This window comes from Larus michahellis, chromosome 23 (assembly GCF_964199755.1).
Source record: "Larus michahellis chromosome 23, bLarMic1.1, whole genome shotgun sequence".
Lineage (NCBI taxonomy): Eukaryota > Metazoa > Chordata > Aves > Charadriiformes > Laridae > Larus > Larus michahellis.
In genome coordinates this window covers 3370010-3388934 of record NC_133918.1, presented here as the reverse complement: position 1 = coordinate 3388934, position 18925 = coordinate 3370010, and the positions used below count along the sequence as shown (strand labels likewise).

General features: G+C 52.8%; 2 protein-coding genes across 3 annotated transcripts; both read left to right on the top strand.

The window, feature by feature from the left end:
* Window positions 1-2147: 2147 nt before the first annotated feature.
* Window positions 2148-4893, top strand: S1PR4 (sphingosine-1-phosphate receptor 4). Its single transcript, XM_074565546.1, has 2 exons — window positions 2148-2230; window positions 3329-4893. Exon 2 carries the CDS (start codon window positions 3520-3522, stop codon window positions 4744-4746), a length of 1227 nt encoding a protein of 408 aa, XP_074421647.1. The 5' UTR covers window positions 2148-2230; window positions 3329-3519; the 3' UTR covers window positions 4747-4893.
* Window positions 4894-7491: 2598 nt separating this feature from the next.
* NCLN (nicalin) lies at window positions 7492-18891 on the top strand. 2 transcript variants are annotated; one of them, XM_074565467.1, is made up of 15 exons: window positions 7492-7732; window positions 10045-10235; window positions 10449-10593; window positions 11219-11313; window positions 11529-11609; window positions 11820-11923; window positions 12336-12424; window positions 12602-12741; window positions 13155-13333; window positions 13560-13647; window positions 13752-13790; window positions 13910-14070; window positions 14667-14720; window positions 14811-14889; window positions 16282-18891. In XM_074565467.1, the coding sequence occupies exons 1-15, from the start codon at window positions 7552-7554 to the stop codon at window positions 16339-16341; spliced, it is 1686 nt and encodes a 561-aa protein (XP_074421568.1). In that variant the 5' UTR covers window positions 7492-7551; the 3' UTR covers window positions 16342-18891. The 2 variants fall into 2 exon arrangements, with proteins under 2 accessions (XP_074421568.1, XP_074421567.1); XM_074565466.1 differs by having other exon boundaries at window positions 13907-14070.
* The last annotated feature ends 34 nt before the right edge of the window (window positions 18892-18925 follow it).

Sequence of the window (18925 nt, the reverse complement as noted above, 5' to 3'; positions counted from 1 at the left end):
GTGCAGCAGCACAGCAGGAAAACCTCAACAGAAATCATTGATGTTTTATCTTGCATTTGAAGCTTGCTGTCTTTCCCCCGCAGCTGCTTGTGGCCCCCCACAATCTGGAGATGGACGCCCTCGCGGGAGCAGGTGGGCTCAGGGCAGGAGTCACCGGGCATGCCGCTGGCCGCGGGCCACCAACCCAGGGAGCCGGGCTGCGGGCTGCTCCTGCCCTGCTCCTCTCTGGGCCTCCCTGTCTGCAAACTCTTCCCTCTGGGGCCAAAGAGCTTTTGCCTTCCCGTTGGCCTTGGGACGGGCAAGTAGGGGGTTCCAGGGCTTCTGCCGCGAAGGCGCCTCATCTCAGCATCCGTGAACACCCGCTCTGGCCACGGCTCTGGCAGAAGGCTTGGGGGGCTGCAATTGGCCCCCGTAGGCTTGGTCCTTCGAAGCCCAGCACTCAGCAGCTAGCAAGCAGTTTCAAGCAGATTGTGGTCTTGATCTGAAGGAAAGAGATGAGAAACGTTGCAGGATGGGGTGTCTCTCCCCCCCCACCCCAACCTTCATTTCAAAGAAAGAACATCTGAGCTGAAACGGTAGCAAGGGAGAAGTACCAAGATAAAGCTCAGCCTGCATCTGTGCAGATAGCAATGGGGAGCTGCCGCAGAACAACAGGAACTCTCCCTCGTGTGGGTGCCCCGCCGTGGGGGAGCCTGGTTTGCCCCCAGCCGTGTCTGGTGGCAGCAGCTCGGAGGGGGACACTTGTGCCCCGCTCTGCTGAGCTGGTTGCATGGAGCAGAGGGGACCCCAGGCCGTGGGACGTGCGGTGGGAGCCGTGTTTGGGGCGTGCGGTGCCGCGCCAGGAGGCAGGGAGCTCTGCAGGCTGCTGGGGACAGGAGCGAGAGGCGCTGCACCAGGGCTTGGGACAAGCTCAAGCAGCTTCCCAGAGCCGGCCCGCCTCGCGACGTGCTGTGAAACTGCGGTGTGCCTCGCGGGAACCCAGTCCCCTCCGCTAGAACTCAGTCCCCTCCGCTACGGAGAGGCCAAACAGGCCAGGACACACCAAGGAACAATGTCTTGTCTCACTGCAACAGCTCTTGACCTGATGTGCTTGTGGAAGGGGCATTAGGAAGAGCCTTTTGATGGTCCAGAAGACCCGGCACCCCTTGGGTTGAGCTGTCCCAGCTGCTTTTCTGCCTCAAGCCCTCCTGCCGTCAAAAGCATTTGCCTCCCACCCGCCCTGCACCCTCCGCAGACACCCCTGACGAAGGGCTCGTTCCTGTCAGGTCTCTCTCACATGCCGCCAGCTATTTGAGCAGCTACTCAGGGCCCCTGACCAGGCAAGTTTCTCCATCCTCTGATCTTTTAGGGGCGCCCCACCAGTTCTGTCCTGAGCAGACGCATTGGCTGGAGGCTCAGCCCGAAGCCCGAATAAAGCAGGGGTGACGTGCGAGAATCGCATTGACCCTTTTGATTCCAGCGCCGTGCCAGGAGCGTCTGCCCGGCCCGTTTGGGGGCGTGCTCTCTGTGCTGGGTGTGCAACCTCGCACCCCTGCTCTCTGGCCGGAGCTGCGCTCGTGGCCCGGTCTTCCTGCTGATTTCCGCTCCTTCGATCTTGGGGGTCATGTGCTGACTTTATCAGCACGAGTTTCTTTTCTACGCTGCCGACGATAGAAAAGCCCAAAACGCCAGTGGAAAGGGTGAATGTGGAGGATGGATCCCTCAGCTTTTTGATGAGAACCTCTCCTGCTTGCACACGCCTTCCCGCAGCAGGAACCTCCTTTGCATTTTCCACTTGCCTGGGCTGCGATCCGGGCTAGGATCTCGCCACTCATCAAGAGCGGATGGGCTCCCAGGGCAACTCCCTGCTTGCCGTGCTGACGGTAGAAATCACCGCTCTGCTTTCAACTTGGGGACCATGGCTTCGTGCCAGTCTGGAGTGAGAACACAGGTGAAAGCAGAAAGCAGGGCACAGCTCCTGCTGTGATCCTGAGTTCAAAGGTGCTCGCTCTTTTATTTTCTTCTCTAATGCCTCTTTGCAGCTGCTTTGGGTGGGGTCCATCTTGCACTGAAATGTGGTTGATGTTGTAACTTCCCTTTTTCCACTTTGGTAGGTAGAAGCCTCGCTTATTTTGCACAAGGAGCCCTCCCCGCAATCTACTCCGTGCCGGGCCTCAGAGGAGCAGCTGGAGAGCACGGCGGGCTGCTGGACCTCCCTCCGGCAGCAAGAGCCTCGGGCCACTCACGACAGGTGAGTCATAAGGCAAATTCAACTGCCGCGGTTGGGAATAGCACGTTTCAAGACTTTCTCTCCAGTCAAATTTCGCAGACGCGGGGAGTAGGTCAATGATAGACACTGTGGTGGTGAGACACTGGCCCAGGTGGCCCAGAGAGGGGGTGGAGGCCCCATCCCTGGAGACATTCAAGGCCAGGCTGGATGAGGCTCTGAGCGACCTGATCTAGTTCAAGCTGTCCCTGCTCGCTGCAGGGGGTTGGACGGGATGGCCTTCAGAGGTCCCTCCCAACCCAACACATTCTGTGATTCTGTGATGATTAACATGACAATCATGCTGGGACTCCTGGGTTCTGGTCCCAGGGTGGCCCCTCGCACATTCTGCAATTCCAGGCAAGAGGCAGCAGCTTTGTGCCTCTGTTTCCCTGTCTGTGACTTAGAGAACGGGAAGATCCTGACCCATCTCTAGCGGGTGCTCAGAGAGCTGAAGGTGGAGGGTGCAGTGTCAGGGCACATGCAGGGCTTTGATGAGCTGGTTTTCTTTGAACTGGGTGGAACCGAGCCCTCGCCCCAGACACGCAGGTGCCTGGACTTGCTGCTTTGACGGGACGGGACCGGGACGGATGTGTCCCGAGAGACTGGTAGGAGCTGGGCCCACAGAGGAGCCCAGAGGGGTGAGAGAATGGAGCTTCCTCCTGGAGAGGGATGGATCTGGGCATGGGTGGTGCACAGGGCAGCTGCTGAAGAGGCAGTTGCTCTCTGCCAGGCTCAGGGGTGCATATAATGCCACGAAAGGCAAAGCACTCAGTGCCTCGGGCCGTCTGGGTGCTCTTGCCAGCACTTGGCTTTGTTCAGCCCATCAAGGTGGGCGGTGTTACCCCATTCGACCCAGCCTGCCCCCTCAAAGAGGGGCCTGACATTATTTCATTCACGTCCCACCTTCACCACCACAGCAAAGCTGAGAACAGCCAGACCCTTACTGAGAAATGGTGAGAGCTGTTAGAAACAATGTCAATACTCCAGATCACAACAGGAAACTTTATTAAACAACAGGAAGCCCGTACTCATACGTGGACTTACAAAACACCTCACCCTCCTCTCTCCTTGTTCTTTCAGCGACGCAGGGCTGGCAGACAGGGCGCTCTCATCTCCGCGCTGGGTGGGGCTGCTGGGATCAGACCCCGTCCTGTGTGGCAGAGTCTCACAGCTGCCTCCAGCCCTCAAACAGAGGGTCTGCTCTGCTCCAAACCCCGTCTCAAACCGTTGCTCCATCGTGCATCCCTGGGCTGCTGACCTAGGCTCAGAAGATGGATGGTCCAGAGCCCAGCTGGCTGGTAAATCGCTCCCTTCCCCTTCCACTGGGCTCTGCTCAATATCCTGAGCTCAAACTTGACCTGCTCGACAGGAAAGGTTCCTGCCTGCAGCTGGCTGCCATGAGGAATGTGAACATCATCCTGCAGCACTACAACTTCACAGGCAAGCTGACCAACCGGCAGTCTGGGGATGAGGGCATGGGTCTCATCCGCACAACCTTTGTCGTCATCAGCTGCATCATCATCCTGGAGAACCTGCTCGTGCTGCTGGCCATCCTGCGGTGTCTGCGAGCCCGCCGCTGGGTCTACTCCTGCATTGCCAGCATCACCGTGAGCGACCTGCTTGCAGGAATTGCCTATCTTTCTAATCTCTGCCTCTCGGGCAAGAAGACCTTCCAGCTTTCACCTCAGCTCTGGTTCCTGCGGGAAGGCATCCTCTTCATCGCACTGGCTGCCTCCACCTTCAGCTTGCTTGTGACCGCCATCGAGCGCTACAGTGCCATGGTAAGGCCAATCGCTGAGAATGAAGCCAGCAAGACCCTGCGCTTACGTGCCCTGATCATTTCTTCTTGGCTGCTGGCTTTCATCATCGGACTGCTCCCGCTGCTGGGCTGGAACTGCCTGTGCGACTTCAATGCCTGCTCTGTCCTCCTGCCTCTGTACTCCAAGAACTACATCCTTTTCTCCGTAGTCATGTTCAGCATCATCCTCCTGGGGATCGTCGGCCTCTACATCTCCATCTTCCAGCTGGTCCAGGCCAGCTCTAAGCAAACCAGCTCTCGGCACAGCCGCATACGGTCCATGCGCTTGCTCAAGACTGTGCTGATGATCCTGAGCGCCTTCATCATGTGCTGGAGCCCACTCTTTGTCCTGTTGCTCTTTGACGTCTTCTGTGAGACCCAGACCTGCTCACACCTCCACAACCTGGACTGGACCTTGGCTCTGGCCATGCTCAACTCGGGCATTAACCCCGTCATTTACTCCCTCTGGAGCGTGGAGGTGCGCCGCGCTGTGGGAAGCCTCCTGTGCTGCTGCTGCGTCAGGGTTGGGCTTTGCAAGCCTGGGAACTGCCTGGTCATCACAGACATCAACTCTGGCTCATCCACAGAGAGCTCCCTGCGTTACCGGGAAAGTTTCCGCAGCTCTGTAGCATGGAACGCCCGGCCCAGAGCACCTCTCTCCAGCAACTCCAGCATGATGAGCAACCTCCCCAGCCTCTGAGAGGCCCTGGTGCCAGACAGCCCCCCAGGGCCTCATGCTGCTGGTCCTGGCCTGGCAGAACTGTAGCTTCCATGCAGCTCAGGCTGACCAGGTGCAGCCCCCCCACCCCAGTTTTTAACCGGCCAGGCTTTCCAGTCCCTTCAGACTGGGATGTTGCTTCATTGTGGATGCAGCATAGGGACAGGCATTGCTCCTGGGATGGGAGTGAAGGACACGGGCGCATTGTGGGGTTGGCGCTCTGCTGAGACAACTGGTTATAAGTGGACCCTGTTCTGGGTGTGCATGAGTATAGATGCTGTACGTGCCCAGATGAGGGCGTTTTGCCCCAGGGCACAGTGACAAATAGGGTGGGTATCCCCAACCAGACTGTCCCCCAACCCCTGGGGATCAGGCTGAGCTGGCAACGCTGCCACTGCACGTCACGCAGGGCTGGAGGCAATACTTGAGTCTTCTCCTGCGGCTTACAGCCTCCTGGAATTGCCGTGATGGGCGCAGCTGCTGGGAAAGGCTGCAGCCTTGATGTCTTGCCAGGGAGCCAAGAACAACTGGGTTTGCAAGCGCAAGTGCGTGCAGCTGTGGGGCAGCTCGGAGGCCCCTGGCCAGGAAGCGAGTGCCCACCTGGAGCGCAGCACAAACCAGCCACGGGATGGCAGAGGGCTGCGGGAACAGCCCAGTCCCTCGCCGGAGCGCAGAGGTTGAGCGTTGTGCCTGCGCGAGCGCCGCGACGGTGCTCACAGCTTGGCAGCAAGAAGTTAAGAGCCTCAACGTGCCTCTGGGTACGGGGCTGCACCCGCCGCGGCAGCGCTGGCACCGCCACGGGAGGCACCCGCAGTGACTGGCTCCTCGGGTTTGGGGCTTCCCAGTTCAAGGACAGGGACCTGCTGGAGAGGGGACTGTAAAGGGCTATGGAGATGAGTAGGGGACTGGAACACCTCTCTTGTGAAGAAAGGCTGAGGGATTTGGGTCTCTTTAGTCAGAAAAGAGAAGACTGAGGGGGATCTTATCAACGCTTATCAATACTGAAAGGGGGGGTGTCAGGAGGATGGGGCCAGGCTCTTCTCAGTGGTGCCCGGGGCCAGGACAAGGGGTAACGGGCACAAACTTGCCCATGGGAAGTTCCATCTCAAGACGAGGAGGAACTTCTTTGCTGTGAGGGTGGCAGAGCCCTGGCACAGGCTGCCCAGAGAGGTGGGGGAGTCTCCGTCTCTGGAGACATTCCAACCCCGCCTGGACGCGTTCCTGTGCCACCTGCTGTGGGTGACCCTGCTGTGGCCGGGGGTTGGAGGAGATGATCTCCAGAGGTCCCTTCCAACCCCGACATTCTGTGATTGTGTGGTGGAGGCCCCATCCCTGGAGACATTCAAGGCCAGGCTGGATGAGGCTCTGAGCAACCTGATCTAGTTCAAGCTGTCCCTGCTCACTGCAGGGGGGTTGGACCAGATGGCCTTTAAATGTCCCTTCCAACGCAACACATTCTGTGATTCTATTCTATGACTGAGGAGTCTGGTCCCATCAAGCATGGCAGAGCTACCCACTCCCATGGGGCCGAACCTCTCAGGCAACACACACCTGTACAGCAGAGGGTTCGCAGCACTGGGGCCTCCCAGAGAGGTGTGCCATGCTCCGGCAAACGTGCCAAGTCCTAAGATGCCCACTGTGGAGGGCACTGGAAGGTTGAGCAGCAGCTTCTAGATGGCTTTGCATTCTATTGTCTCTGGTGGGGTTTGGCTCACACCAGAACAGAAGCAGCAGGACCTGTTTCCTCTTCCTTTCTGGGCCGAAAAGGCTGCATCCTTCCCGAAACTTTTCTGAAAACAGTGTTTGCAACAGAACAGATTTGCAAGAATCACTTGAGTCTGTAAGAGAGTCATCACCGGCAGCGGGGTGGAGCCGGCCCCGAGCCCTTCCGAAGTTCAGCACAGCTGGGGAAAGGAACGGAGGCGTCTGACCCCAGCGTGTTCGCTCTGAGCGCTACCGCATTCGGGGAAGGGGGTCATCCATGCTCGGCCAGGGAAATGTCCTGAGGGTCTCCACCTCCCTGTGAGCCGGGCAGAGAAGATCCCCAAGGACCCCGGACACACAGCACTGACTGTCCCCTGGCTCCCCAGGGCCGAGCCCTGCTCTTCCCTTCCCCAACCCAGTGAAAAATCAGAGCAGCGCCCAAACGCCTCCTCTCCCCGGGCAAAGGAGGCCAAAGCCACCCAAGCGCTGGGGAGGAGAAGCTCCCGACGACTTCAAACCCTCCCGCGGCAGCCCCTCGGCAGGAGGTGCCGAGCTCCCGGCCCATGTGTTTTGCAATAAATCTAGCTGATAAGAAAGACCCTCTTTGATTTGCTATGATTTTATCTTCCTGCGGGGCCCGCAGGCGAGGGCGGCAGCCGGGACGGGCTGAGGCGGGGAGCTGGGGCCCGCTCCGTGAGCCCCTCGGCCGGGCCCAGCTCGCCGCGGAGCCTCGCCGGCTGCCCCTCCGTGTCCCGGGAAGGCGCGGGCGTTCTCCGAATCGATCCTGGTCCCGGGACCGTCCCGTCCCCCGGGACCAGGATCCAGCACCTCGCCCGCCACCTCCAGCACCGCCGCGGCCCCGACCCGCCGCTCCCGGGGCGAGGGGAAGGTGCGGCCGCGGCGCGGCGGAGCGCCCCCTGCCGCCCCGCCAACGCCGCTGCACGGGCGGCCCGCGACTACAGCTCCCAGCGGGCCCCGCGGCGGCGCGCGAACTACCGCTCCCGGCAGCCCGCGGGAGGCGCCGTCGTGCGTGCCGTGCGTGGCGGGGGAGCAGGCCGCAGCGGCGGGGTCGGGGCCGCGGCGATGCTGGAGGAGGCGGGCGAGGTGCTGGAGTCGGTGCTGAAGGCCTCATGCCTGCCGCTCAGCTTTCTGCTCTTCGTGCCCGCCGTGCTCCTGCTCCTGGGCCCGCCGCCCGCCGCCGAGGCCGCCCACGAGTTCACGGTCTACCGCATGCAGCAGTACGAGCTGGGCGGGCAGCCCTACGGTGAGAGACTGCGCCGGCCTGCGCCGGGCCTCGGTTCTGCGGGAGGGCGAACCCCGGCAGCGGACCCCCTCAAGGCCGGTGGGCCCCTGGGCAGAGCCCCGACCCCGGGCAGGCGCCCAGGGTAGGCCGCGGAGCCGCAGGCGGCGCGGGGAGTGTGGCCCAGCCCAGGGGGGGCTGCGGGAGAGCTCGGAGGGCCCTGGGGCGTTGCAGCGCGGCCCGGCTCCGGGCCCAGACCCAGGGGAGGCCGCAGGAGGGCCCCGTCTGGTTGAGTTTTAGCGCCCAGCCTCAGCACTAGCAGGAGGATGCCGAGAGCTCCCACATGGTAACCTAGAGATGGCCAAGGGCCCTGCTGTGTCCTTGCAGACTCCCGCCTGCGGACTGAACTCCGTGTGTTTCACGTAGTCGAGCTGCAGCCCTCTTTTGTACTGGGGAACTTGGTGGTGACTCCTCTGTTGACAGGTTGATTCTTCTTCGCTCTTCGGTCTCTTCTTCAGTCTCAATTAGCAGTGTCTGTTGCTCCAGTGTCTCCTCATTTGAGAGTCCTTCCTTTTGCAGTTCTTCCTTTATGTTACGATTGACCTCCAGTTCCTCTGTTCTGTTGCTTCCAGGCTGCCGATTGTGCAACACCTTTCTTTGAGTCAGAAGCGCAACCTGTTCTGTGAATCACTGAAGTGTTGTAAACCTCAGCCTCCACTCCCCTCTGTTCACTAACCCGGAATCAAGTCTTGTTTCTGAGTCTTCCGTAGATATTTTATTCCAAATCAGGGCATGTGTTCAGTCTGAGAGTGACTCTTCCTGCTGTTTTCTTTGTGGCCCAAGTTTCAAACTTATGTTAACAGTTTGGCATTACAGCCCCGCCTTTATTTTGTATTCTCCATGAGACTCAGTCTCTAGATCTTTCAGATCTTCATAAGATCAAACATCAGTAGAAGTTATAAAATGCCAGCTGTGCCTGCACGCTTTGTAAATGCTACGGGCGCTACTGGTGTCTTCTGAAGATCTGAAATTATTTCTGGGTTCTTCCATCGCTGTTTCTCAAAATGTATCCACATCTTGAGACCTCTTGTTGGTGAGGAACCTCACGAGATCTGAAGTAGGCGCTCTCCTGGGGGTATTAAGCCATCTCTTTTCTCAAGCGGTGGTAAATCTCTGTTGTTGGGCTTAATGAGGGCAGCAGGCATGTGTTTCAGCTGGCTTTGAGTTTGGTTGCCTGAGTGTTTTCTCCAGCCAAGTGCTGCTGTTAATATTTTTTTGCTACAGAGTGTAAGAGCTCTACGTGCGTAACTTACCTTAAGGTAAGTTACCTTAGTTACCTTAAGGTAACTACGTGCCTTAACTCTGTTTCTGGGTGTATGGCCCTCACTGATACTATGCAGTTGAAGTACAGATTTTTCTTGTTTAGGTGATTTGACCTTTGGTGAGACCAAACTAATGTTAGAGTTAAGTTAAGCCAGGTTTAAATCTAACCTTTAGCAACACTCCTGTTCGGCATAGGCTGAGATGTCTTCTGGAACACCTTCCTCCTTCCCTGGCTGCATAGGGACCCGGTCTAATGAAGCCTTCAATGTAGGTGCTAGAGTTATAGCAGAAAAAATTGGATTTGGAGCATTACAAATTGGAAAAGTGGATTTGAATGTCTCTATTTATACAAGATGTCCTTGTGGTCCTCTCTTGGAGAACGCTGGGGCTGCTGGCAAGCCTCCAAACTGCTGTTCTCCCAAAGGATTGCGTTTTCATGTGGGAGATCTGATATGCTGAAACTGAGAGTAGGAGAGAGCGAGCGGTTAAAAGCAACCTGCTCATTTGTAATTTTCTCAGCCATAGAAACATCCCAGCGGGTGAGCTAGAACAGCCTTTTGCACATGGGGCGGCCTTGTGTACTTTCACAAAGCGGTTCTGCACAGCTTGCATCCTCTCCTTGCGGACACAATCCTACAGCTGGAGGATAGAGAGCAAGAGGCCAGGCTTTCTCCAGATGCATTGCAGTCTGCAGGTATTAGGTGCGGACGAGCAAACAGGTAGCCTGTGTGGTTGTGGTGAGGAGGAAGACTGGAAGATGGTTGAGGCCATGTAGTCCTGGAGTAAAGGGAGCCTGGCAGGACATGGCTGCACAGATGTTTTCCTTCCATGCAAGGAAAAAACACAGATTTCTGTTCCTTCTTGGATGAGGGGGAAGAGGCGACCTTAGCTTTTTACAAGTCCTGGCTGCTCTGAAGTTTATCAGACTGTTCTGAGAAGGAGGAAGGATCAAGCAAATGGGATGAGATGAAATGAAATCACTTACAAAACCTCTTGCTGTTCTCTCCTCACAGGCACCAGGAGTGCGGTGCTTAACACAGAAGCCCGCACTGTAGAAGCAGACGTCCTGAGCCGCCGCTGCGTCATGATGCGGCTGGTGGATTTCTCCTATGAGCAGTACCAAAAGGCTCTCCGCCAGTCAGCTGGTGCTGTGGTGATCATCTTGCCACGATCTATCTCTTCTGTCCCCCAGGATGTTGTAAGGGTAAAAAAAAAAGTTCCCTTTCTCTTCCGATGGGAGGTGTATTTGAGAGGGAGAGGGGCTTGGGTTGCTGCAGGGCTGAAAGCTGTTGTAATGCACAGCAAATTGTATTCTAAATTTCAAACTTACCTTTCTCTCTCTGCTTTGGTTGTTAACTTTTTTCTGTCCCCAGCCTGTTTAGCAGGTGCTAAGTTTGTGTCTCACTTAAATCCTCAGCAATTCATGGAGATAGAGCCGGAAATGCTTGCTATGGAAACCATTGTGCCAGTCTACTTTGCAGTGGAAGATGAAGAGCTGCTGTCTATCTATGAACAAACACGGGCTGCTTCTGCATCGCAGGGTTCTGCCTCGGCTGCAGAAGGTGAGTCCTAATGAGTGGGGGAAGGGTTTAAAGGAAGACAGGCCGGATCCCACCTCTAGGAGCAGACTGCTGTGTCGTGCGCACCATGAACCACTGTTCTGTTGCCTTCATGTTTGTTCTGTCTTTGTTAAAGTGCTTTGAGATTTAATGGAGGACAAACGCAGTATAAGAGAGAGTATTACTTGACTCTGTTTGGACATACAGTTGCATGGAGTTGACTTCTCAGCTTCACGCTGTTGGAGATAAGATAGACAGCAAAACTCAGGTTAAAAACAACATTGAAGATGCTAAGTGACTGCGATGTGTTGGCAGAAGCTGAAGCGTTTTGTCTGACCACAAGTCAGTTCAGTGCTTCCCTGTATTCCCCTGGAAATAACTTTACTGTCTTACTGACCTCGTTGCTCGTGATTAACTTTTAAGGACTGCTGAAGAAAAGTTTTTTGTTTAGCCAGCTCAAAATATTGGGATTTCAGGACAGAATGAAAATGTGTGGTCACTAGGATTTCATGTCAATGCGTAAACACAAGCAACAAGTGAGAGGGCTTGGTCTCTCCAGAGCTCAGTTAGCAAGGGAAATAAAGGGATGAAACTTCCCCCGGTGTACATTTTGTTGTTGTTGTTCTAGTTCTGCTGCACACGGCAACTGCTAACGGCTTCCAGATGGTGACCAGTGGAGCTCAAAGCAAAGCTATCAATGACTGGCTCATACCCAGCGTGGAGGTGAGTTGTATATGGCAACATTGATGGGATGCCTTTTTTTATTGGGACTTCATCAGACACTTGGACTGATAGGGGAAGTCAGGGGAGGCTCAGCCAGGTCTGAAGTCCTCAGAGCTGAGGCCACTGCAGACTCAGTAGGTGTGCGGGAGTCAGGCTGTCTTTGTACAGGCGCACAAGAGGCGATACTGAGTGACACCAATCTCTTTCTTCTGCAGGGAAGGCTAACGGGGCTGGGTGGAGAAGACCTGCCCACTGTTGTGATAGTTGCCCACTATGATTCTTTCGGAGTGGCTCCAGTGAGTATTCTTTCTTCCTGCAGCTCTCTGTTCCTGTCTGTGTGTTCCTGTCTTTTTTTCCCATGTGGCCTCTGCCCCTGTGTTTTTTCTTTACCCTAAAGACGGGTAGTTATAAGCGGAGCATGGTGCTGTGCTATCTTGAAGGCTGTTCGGATACGTGAGAATAAGTGTAGGGTCATAACCTTGTCTCTGTCCCGCTTCATCCTGCAGTGGCTGTCACATGGCGCTGACTCCAATGGCAGCGGTATCTCAGTGCTACTGGAACTAGCCAGGCTGTTTTCCCGGCTCTACACCTACAGACGTACCCATGCTGGGTAAGAAACTGCCCTATTCTTGGTTGAATGTGTGTAGCTGTGATGAGATAAGGGTTTTTGCTCCAGACCTGTAGAGTGTTACAGTCGTTTACTTCCTTTGCTCTGTTTTGTTTCCCTCCGAGTACAGCTGCTGTTCATGGCCAAGCCCCTTCCTTTGGTTTCTTTGCTGTAGTTTAGCTCAAGCTTGGCGGAAAGCAGGGGGAATGATTTGGGAAGTAGATTCCATCCTCAGGCACTGGGAACTCTCCCCTTTCACCCCATCCTGCCATTACCTTAGTGTGTGACATGTAGGAAGCGTTTGTTAATGGACGGTTTGCCTTGAGTATCGGGTGTTAGCTGGTGTGATTTCACCACACCTCTAAGGCTGAGTAAAGGGGGTCGGTAACACTTTTCTCTCGTCTTTCATGGGCAGGTATAACTTGCTGTTCTTTGCATCTGGAGGTGGCAAGTTTAATTATCAAGGAACCAAGCGGTGGCTGGAAGACAACTTGGACCACACTGGTGAGTGAGAGGCTGGCATTCCAGCCCGTTCTGTGGCAAGGCCTCTGTTAATATGATTGTGTTCAACGTCTATATGTCATCCCTCCTGTGAGAATCTCCTTGTGTGGGCCTTGCTTTTTTGGGATGGAAATCCCAGCGCAAAACTTAACAATAAATGTTTGGATTTTTCTGTTCCAGATTCCAGCCTGCTGCAGGACAACGTAGCGTTTGTTCTCTGCCTTGATACTCTGGGCCGAGGCAATAGCCTTCACCTCCACGTCTCAAAGCCTCCCAAGGAGGGGACCTTGCAGCACGCGTTTCTGAGAGAACTGGAGATGGTAATGAAAAGCATTTTAGGTAGATGGGAACTTGGGACTTACTATGGGGAGCCGCAGCTCTTCAATAGAGAGGGGAAGGAAGGAAGACATGAAGAAAGGGTGTGCCATTGAAATATGTCATGCATTGGTTACGGTCCCTTGATTTGAAGTGCAGATAAATCCTCATGCCACAGTCCCAAATGACGCAGACTAGATCTGCTGCATTTTCCACTGCACTTCCTTACGGCTTGTTGCTTGTAAAAGCTACGCTATGTTAAAACGCCTCTTTAATGGCAGTAACTGCTCCTTACAGATGGAAGTGTATTTGCCTTCTGGAACACAAAAAAACATTTGGTCTAGGTGGACTGGGCAGTGCAAGATGGGACTATGCAGTGGGCAGCGTGACACCCTGGATGGCTTGTCCTTTCCCTCAGGTTGTTGCCAGCCAGTTCCCAGAGGTGAAGTTTTCCATGGTGCACAAGAAGATAAACTTGGCTGAGGACATGCTGGCATGGGAGCATGAGCGTTTTGCAATCCGACGCTTGCCAGCGTTCACCATCTCCCACCTGGAGAGCCACCGGGACAGCCTGCGCAACAGCATCATGGATAGGAGGTTAGAGGCCTTAGGGAAGGCTGCAGTTGAAATCCAGCCCATAAACACGGAGTGGCCTCGTGACTGCTTGTGCTGTTCTGATGGTCAGGGGATGGGTGAAAAACCACTGGGAGCTGGGCTCTGGGTTCAGGCTCATGCTTGGCTCAGGCTTGATGCTGTGGAAAAGGGTGGTTTCTAGAGGAAGCTGATCCCGTTGACAAGTCCATAATCCCCTCTTTTGCTTTAGGGCACGAATAGACACTAAGGCACTAATCAGGAATACTAGGATCATTGCTGAGGCTTTGACAAGGGTCATCTACAACCTCACGGACAAGGTAAGAGCTGCCCATCGTGCAGTGCTAGCCAGATTTGTCTTGCCCAACCGAGCTTGCTCTCACCAATAGCCTGAGGTTTCGGTTTTTTTTTTTTACCCTTGCAGGGAGCGCCTGCAGATCTGCAGATCTTCACGGATCAGATGGTGAGCACAGTGCGTTTTTGTAACCTCTGGGAAGAAGGAATCAAGAGTCTGGGAGAGAGCTCTGGTCTCAGCGTGTGTGTGGTTGACTCCCTTTCTTTGGTGGTATTTTTCTGCAGCAGATCCAGCAGGAGCAACTAGAATCAGTGATGGACTGGCTGAGCAGTCAGCCCAGGGCTGCGCAGCTGATTGATAAAGACAGCACCTTCCTCAACACCTTGGAATATTATATGGGTCGCTACCTGAAGGATGTCAAACAGCATCACGTAAAGGCAGACAAACGGTAAGAAAAGAGATGAAAAAAACAGCCAGGGCGTGCAAGCTGGCTTCCTCCTCCAATTAATTTTGACTCTGAGCTGCAGCTTTTCTGGCGTCTTGGCATGTAGCTGGAAGTGATTGCTCTGTTCTCCCAGAGAAAGCTCTTTATCATTCCTCATGGCGAAGTAACAAGTCCCAGCAGCTCCCTCTGTCTGAAGAGCTTGTTTTTTCCACTGTTTTTGGTTCTACCCTTCCCACTCGGAGTGCTGCTTCTCTCTGAATGCAAGAAAAGACTAAGGTCCCCAGAAAGCTTGCTTTAATTGCAAAAAGGCAGCTTCCATCCTGTCTAACCCGCTTGAGTTGAAGCAATTTAATGAACCCAGTGAGGCATCCCCCATGTGCCTCTTCTGAGACAGCTGAGCAGCATGTGTTCTGAATTGTATCCTTAGGCATCTGATCGTAGGAAAAGAAAGGCTTGACAACTAAAACCACTAAAAGGTGGTCGTGTGTCATCCAGCCTGTCTCTGGTCGGATGAACTTGTGGGAACAGAGGCCTGGGCTGTCCCTTACTGCAGTGTCAAGAGCTGTTAGTGCAACCTGCAAAATTTCTTCTTTTCACAGGGACCCCGAGTTTGTTTTCTATGACCAGCTGAAGCAGGTGATGAATGCGTACAGGTATGGAATTCCCTTGGGCACGTTGAGCTGCTGTCTCACTCTGTGGCAGTACCTGCCGTAGCAGTTTCATGCGTTCGTTCTTTATTGCAGGGTCAAGCCAGCGATCTTTGACCTGCTTCTGGCTGTCTGTATTGCAGCCTACCTTGGTGTTGCCTATGTTGCAGTGCAGGTAAGAGAAGAGAAGCAGGAGACGTATTATTTTCCTCATAACATCATGTTAGCCACAGTAAACGGTGCTCATGCAGTCCCAGCACCAAAGATGGAACAATAATGCCGCCCCACCCTCAAAGTAGCAATCCAAAACGGCTGGATGTTTTTCGTATGTATGTTTTTGAGTATCTGCTGGCTGTGCTGAAGGCAATCTCTTGCCATTCTAGTGCAAAACCGTTTTGTAGAGCTCCTTCTCTTGGTCAAGGACGCGCACAACTCCTTTGTTAAGCTATTTTGGCTGTATAACAGCTTCAGACTGAACCTTCTCAAGGTATCTAAAATCTGCTGTAAAGTTAAAGGTTTGCAGCTTGTAGTAAGTTAGGAGTGTTAGGAGATCCTTCCAGGATCTGAGCTTGGGATGCAGCTTAGAAATGCATCCTCAGGGTTTTGGTTTGGGTTTGTTTGTTTGTTTTTTCCAATGAAACCGTAAATACATCCTGTGCCCATACTCTGGAAATGTGATACTCCATGCCTTGGCCAGCCAGCTTAAGTTTGGTGGTTTTGTTGAAGCGTTACCAAAGCCACCGTGAGCCACTAGGCTTCTGATCCTGGCTGGCTTCTCTGAAGAACATGAACAAAAGGGAAGCGTTTTAGGTCAATCTGAATTTCGATCTCTTCATGTCTTTGCGTTTATTTGTTTGGGGAAACAATAAGCATTTAAAAATCTGACGTAACAACATAAACAAGAGGGAAAACGTACACACTGATTTCTGTCAGCTGTCTTCATTGCCTTTGCTATTACAAATTATTTGAAGTCTGGATTTTGTTTTATCTGTCAAATATCTGAAGTAGCTGTTACCAAATCAATATGCAGTTAATCAAAGCAGAATCAAAAGAGGAATTAAGTGAATTTTCTAAGTCACTGGTGAAAGAGAAGATCCAGCTAAAGGATTGTGAACTACTGGGAACCTCTGTTTTTGCCTGGTTCACTTTTAGCTTCCTGGGACTGCTGGCAGCAGTGTTTCTGTAGTGGCCGGTATCATGCATGTGTTGAAATCTGAAGCTTTCTCCTCCTTCAGTAGCAACAGAATCGCATCAAAAAGCTTAAAATGGTTAACAAGTGTTTGCAGCTTCATTGTGGGGGTGATACAGGTCTGCACAAACACTTTCTGTAAGTCTTCGCTTTCTGTAAGACTTCAAGTAACTGGCTTCATTGTAATAATTCCTCCTAATTCGCCAAGTCCCGCTCTGTCTCAGGATGAGAGTGCTAGTGGATGATCCAAACGGGGTATTGCATTTGCGCATCAGTGTTGTTTTAAGCCTTCTAGGAAGCTTTCTCTCTGGGTAGAACACCGTCATTTCATTAGAATTTATAAGGCCTCACGGTTACTTATTTTCCTTCTGTTTCCAGCACTTTGGTCTCCTTTACAAGATGATACAGAGATTATCCCTTAAAAACAAGCAGCAGTGAAGTAACGAGTCACCCATCACCCATCCAGCAGCACTGAGCCATCGGTGAGCCCATCGGGAACCTCCTGCCTTCCATTGAATCCTGCTGTTTCTCTTCCTCTGTCTCCTCTCTGCTACTCTATAGAGGGGAGGAAGGCAGAAAGAAAATGAAATTTTAACTCTTGTGCACCTTTGAAGTGCTTTTCTTCCCCTCCTTCCCCTGACTTGCACCATGTCCGTTTTCCTTTGCTTTTTGGCAAGGGAAGAGGCTCAGCGACTTCAGTAGTTCCTGCAGGTTGCTTAAACATTGAACGGCTGTTTCTGAGCAGCTTCTCTGAGTGTAAGAACCAAGTCCAGCACCTTCGCGGACACGTGTGCCATACAGCCAACTCGGAAGCTGAACCTACAGAATAGAGTGACGTGTTACCTCTGCCCAGCAAACGAGGACTCAGAGCAGTTGTTTAAAAGGAAAAAAAAAAAAAAAAGTGCATATGCAAATTGAAGAGAACACTATTAGCGTGTATTGTTATGGCACCTCTTTGTTAAGTCCACTGCCTGGCTCTAGGAAAGCGTGCTGAGCACGCAGCGTCTGCAGCAAGCGTCATCTTGCATTTTGTTTAGACTGCAATAACTCATTTCCTTTTAGGAGGTGCGCTGTCAACGATCTTGACTGTTACTGACAGATGAGGAGAGATCGTTAAAACGGGTTCCTTGCGTTAGGGTTCTTACAGGTTCTCTCCTGTCTCTGTTGGAGTATGTATTTTGCTGTGTACTTGATTTCTTTTAAAACTGATGGTCCTTGAACAGTTGCCACCACTGCGTGCTAAACTCTTGCTTGGTTTTTAAGGGGTGTTCTACAGTCCCAGCTGCTGCAGGACGGTGTTCCCTGCTGTTCCACGTATTGAAACGAGCTGGTTATATTCATAACAAGAGCAGCCCGGCTCCTGCTGAGCTCTGATCTGTAATCCCTTCAATCTTCATTCCTCAATTTTCACTTCCAGATGGGTTCTGGATTTCGGGGGTGTTTTCCCATGTTCACCTGCATCTCAGGGTCTCATTTCACATTTTTCAGCTCCGTTATTTCTGGAAACACTGTTCCTGGCTGCACGTATGAGCGAGTTCCCAAAGTGCTTGTTGCTGTCCTTTCATGTGCTGCCACCAGTATGTATGAAGGGAGGCAGGTCATTTAGCCATTAAAAAGCAAAACAAAACAAATTTAAGTTTTATGAATGTCATTTTAAACATGGCTGTTTCTAGAACTGTACCTAAGAGAGCGTGTCTTGGAGCATGCACTCTCCGTTCCTTTTATCCTTGAGCGAGCCTTATATTTAGTTTGCTGATTTTTCTGGACGGAGGGAGCTATGTAGTTGCCCAAACCAGTTGCCAGTGCTGTGCCAAGATCGGGAGGGCCAGGTGATTGTCATTGTCATCATCTTAAGTCTTTCCTGAATGCACCGTGCCAGGTAAGCAGGATACTTGTCACCAATTTCTGGCAAAAGCCTTTCTGGGCAGTGTTACGCCTTGTTTACCCTCAAGTTCTGAAAAATACATTAAGGTACCGACTACGAGTCCTAAGCTAGTTGGAGTTCTAGAAGACGTCCTGCCTGATTACTGCTGTCCTGTCACTCAACGACGTTTTGAGTCCTTTCTGTAATTTGTTCTATGCACATGAGGTCTCTTCACAGGCCACGGTGACTACCTTATTTTTTTTTTAAATGACTGCTTGTATTTAAAACAGCATCTTTTACAGAGGCCGGAAAAGCTCTTGTGGGTTTGGATGAAGGTGTACTCCTTTTTTTTTGGTTTTTTTTTTGTGTGCGAGGAAAACTGGAGCTGTGCATCCTTGTCTGCGCCACAGCTGCTGCGCGCGCACTTGTTAGAAAAGGGGCTGTTGTGGCCAGTCACTGTCCTCGTCCTTTGGATGGGGACCAAAGCACTGATTTCCATCCATCTTTCCTTGTTTCCCTGTAGTGAAACAAGCTCTCCTTGGCATACCCTTACCCTGTGATATGTGCTTTCTGCTGCTTTAAATGGGTTGCAACTCGTTCTTTAAAGGGCCTTTTCTTTTCTGGGAGAGCGTGCTGATGTCAGTGGCTTACTGTAGTATCGGCAGGTGGCATGGTACCAAGCGCTCCTGAAATATCAGCCCTACAGGGAAACTTGCCTTTTTCTGATCTTTTGAGTGCTTATTTAAAATACGTCTCTGCGCATGCAGGAAGTGTTCGTGACGCTCCTCTGCCAAATGAATTTGTAATGGCTTCAGAAATTGCTGGAGTGGCTGGAAGACGAGCCTGGATTGTTTTCCGCTGCCTTTTATGCTCTGCCCTCGGAGACGACATATGCCGTGCTGTGGGAAGGGGCGTGCTCTGGACTGTGGGTCCAGCACGGGCGCTACAGTGGTTATCTGAAGAACTTCTCCGTAGGTTCTGAATATCCGCAAGTAGTTCCCAAGGCTTCCGTCTGCATCGTACGCTTCTAGGGTGTTACACTTGGAGAGGGGGTGTTCCCTCCAATCCAGCAGGTGACTCAGCCAGGCTTAATGAAACTCTGTTATGTCGCTGAGAAAAATTGGGGAAAAAAAAAAAAAAACCCAACCCAAAATTATT

Coding starts and splice junctions, on each gene's coding strand:
- S1PR4 (XM_074565546.1), top strand. CDS start 3,520: ATGGATGGTCCAGAGCCCAGCTGGCTGGTAAATCGCTCCCTTCCCCTT.
- NCLN (XM_074565466.1), top strand. CDS start 7,552: ATGCTGGAGGAGGCGGGCGAGGTGCTGGAGTCGGTGCTGAAGGCCTCA. Junction 13,334..13,559: donor AACAGCATCATGGATAGGAG/GTTAGAGGCCTT, acceptor CTTTTGCTTTAG/GGCACGAATAGACACTAAGG. Junction 14,071..14,666: donor CACGTAAAGGCAGACAAACG/GTAAGAAAAGAG, acceptor TTCTTTTCACAG/GGACCCCGAGTTTGTTTTCT.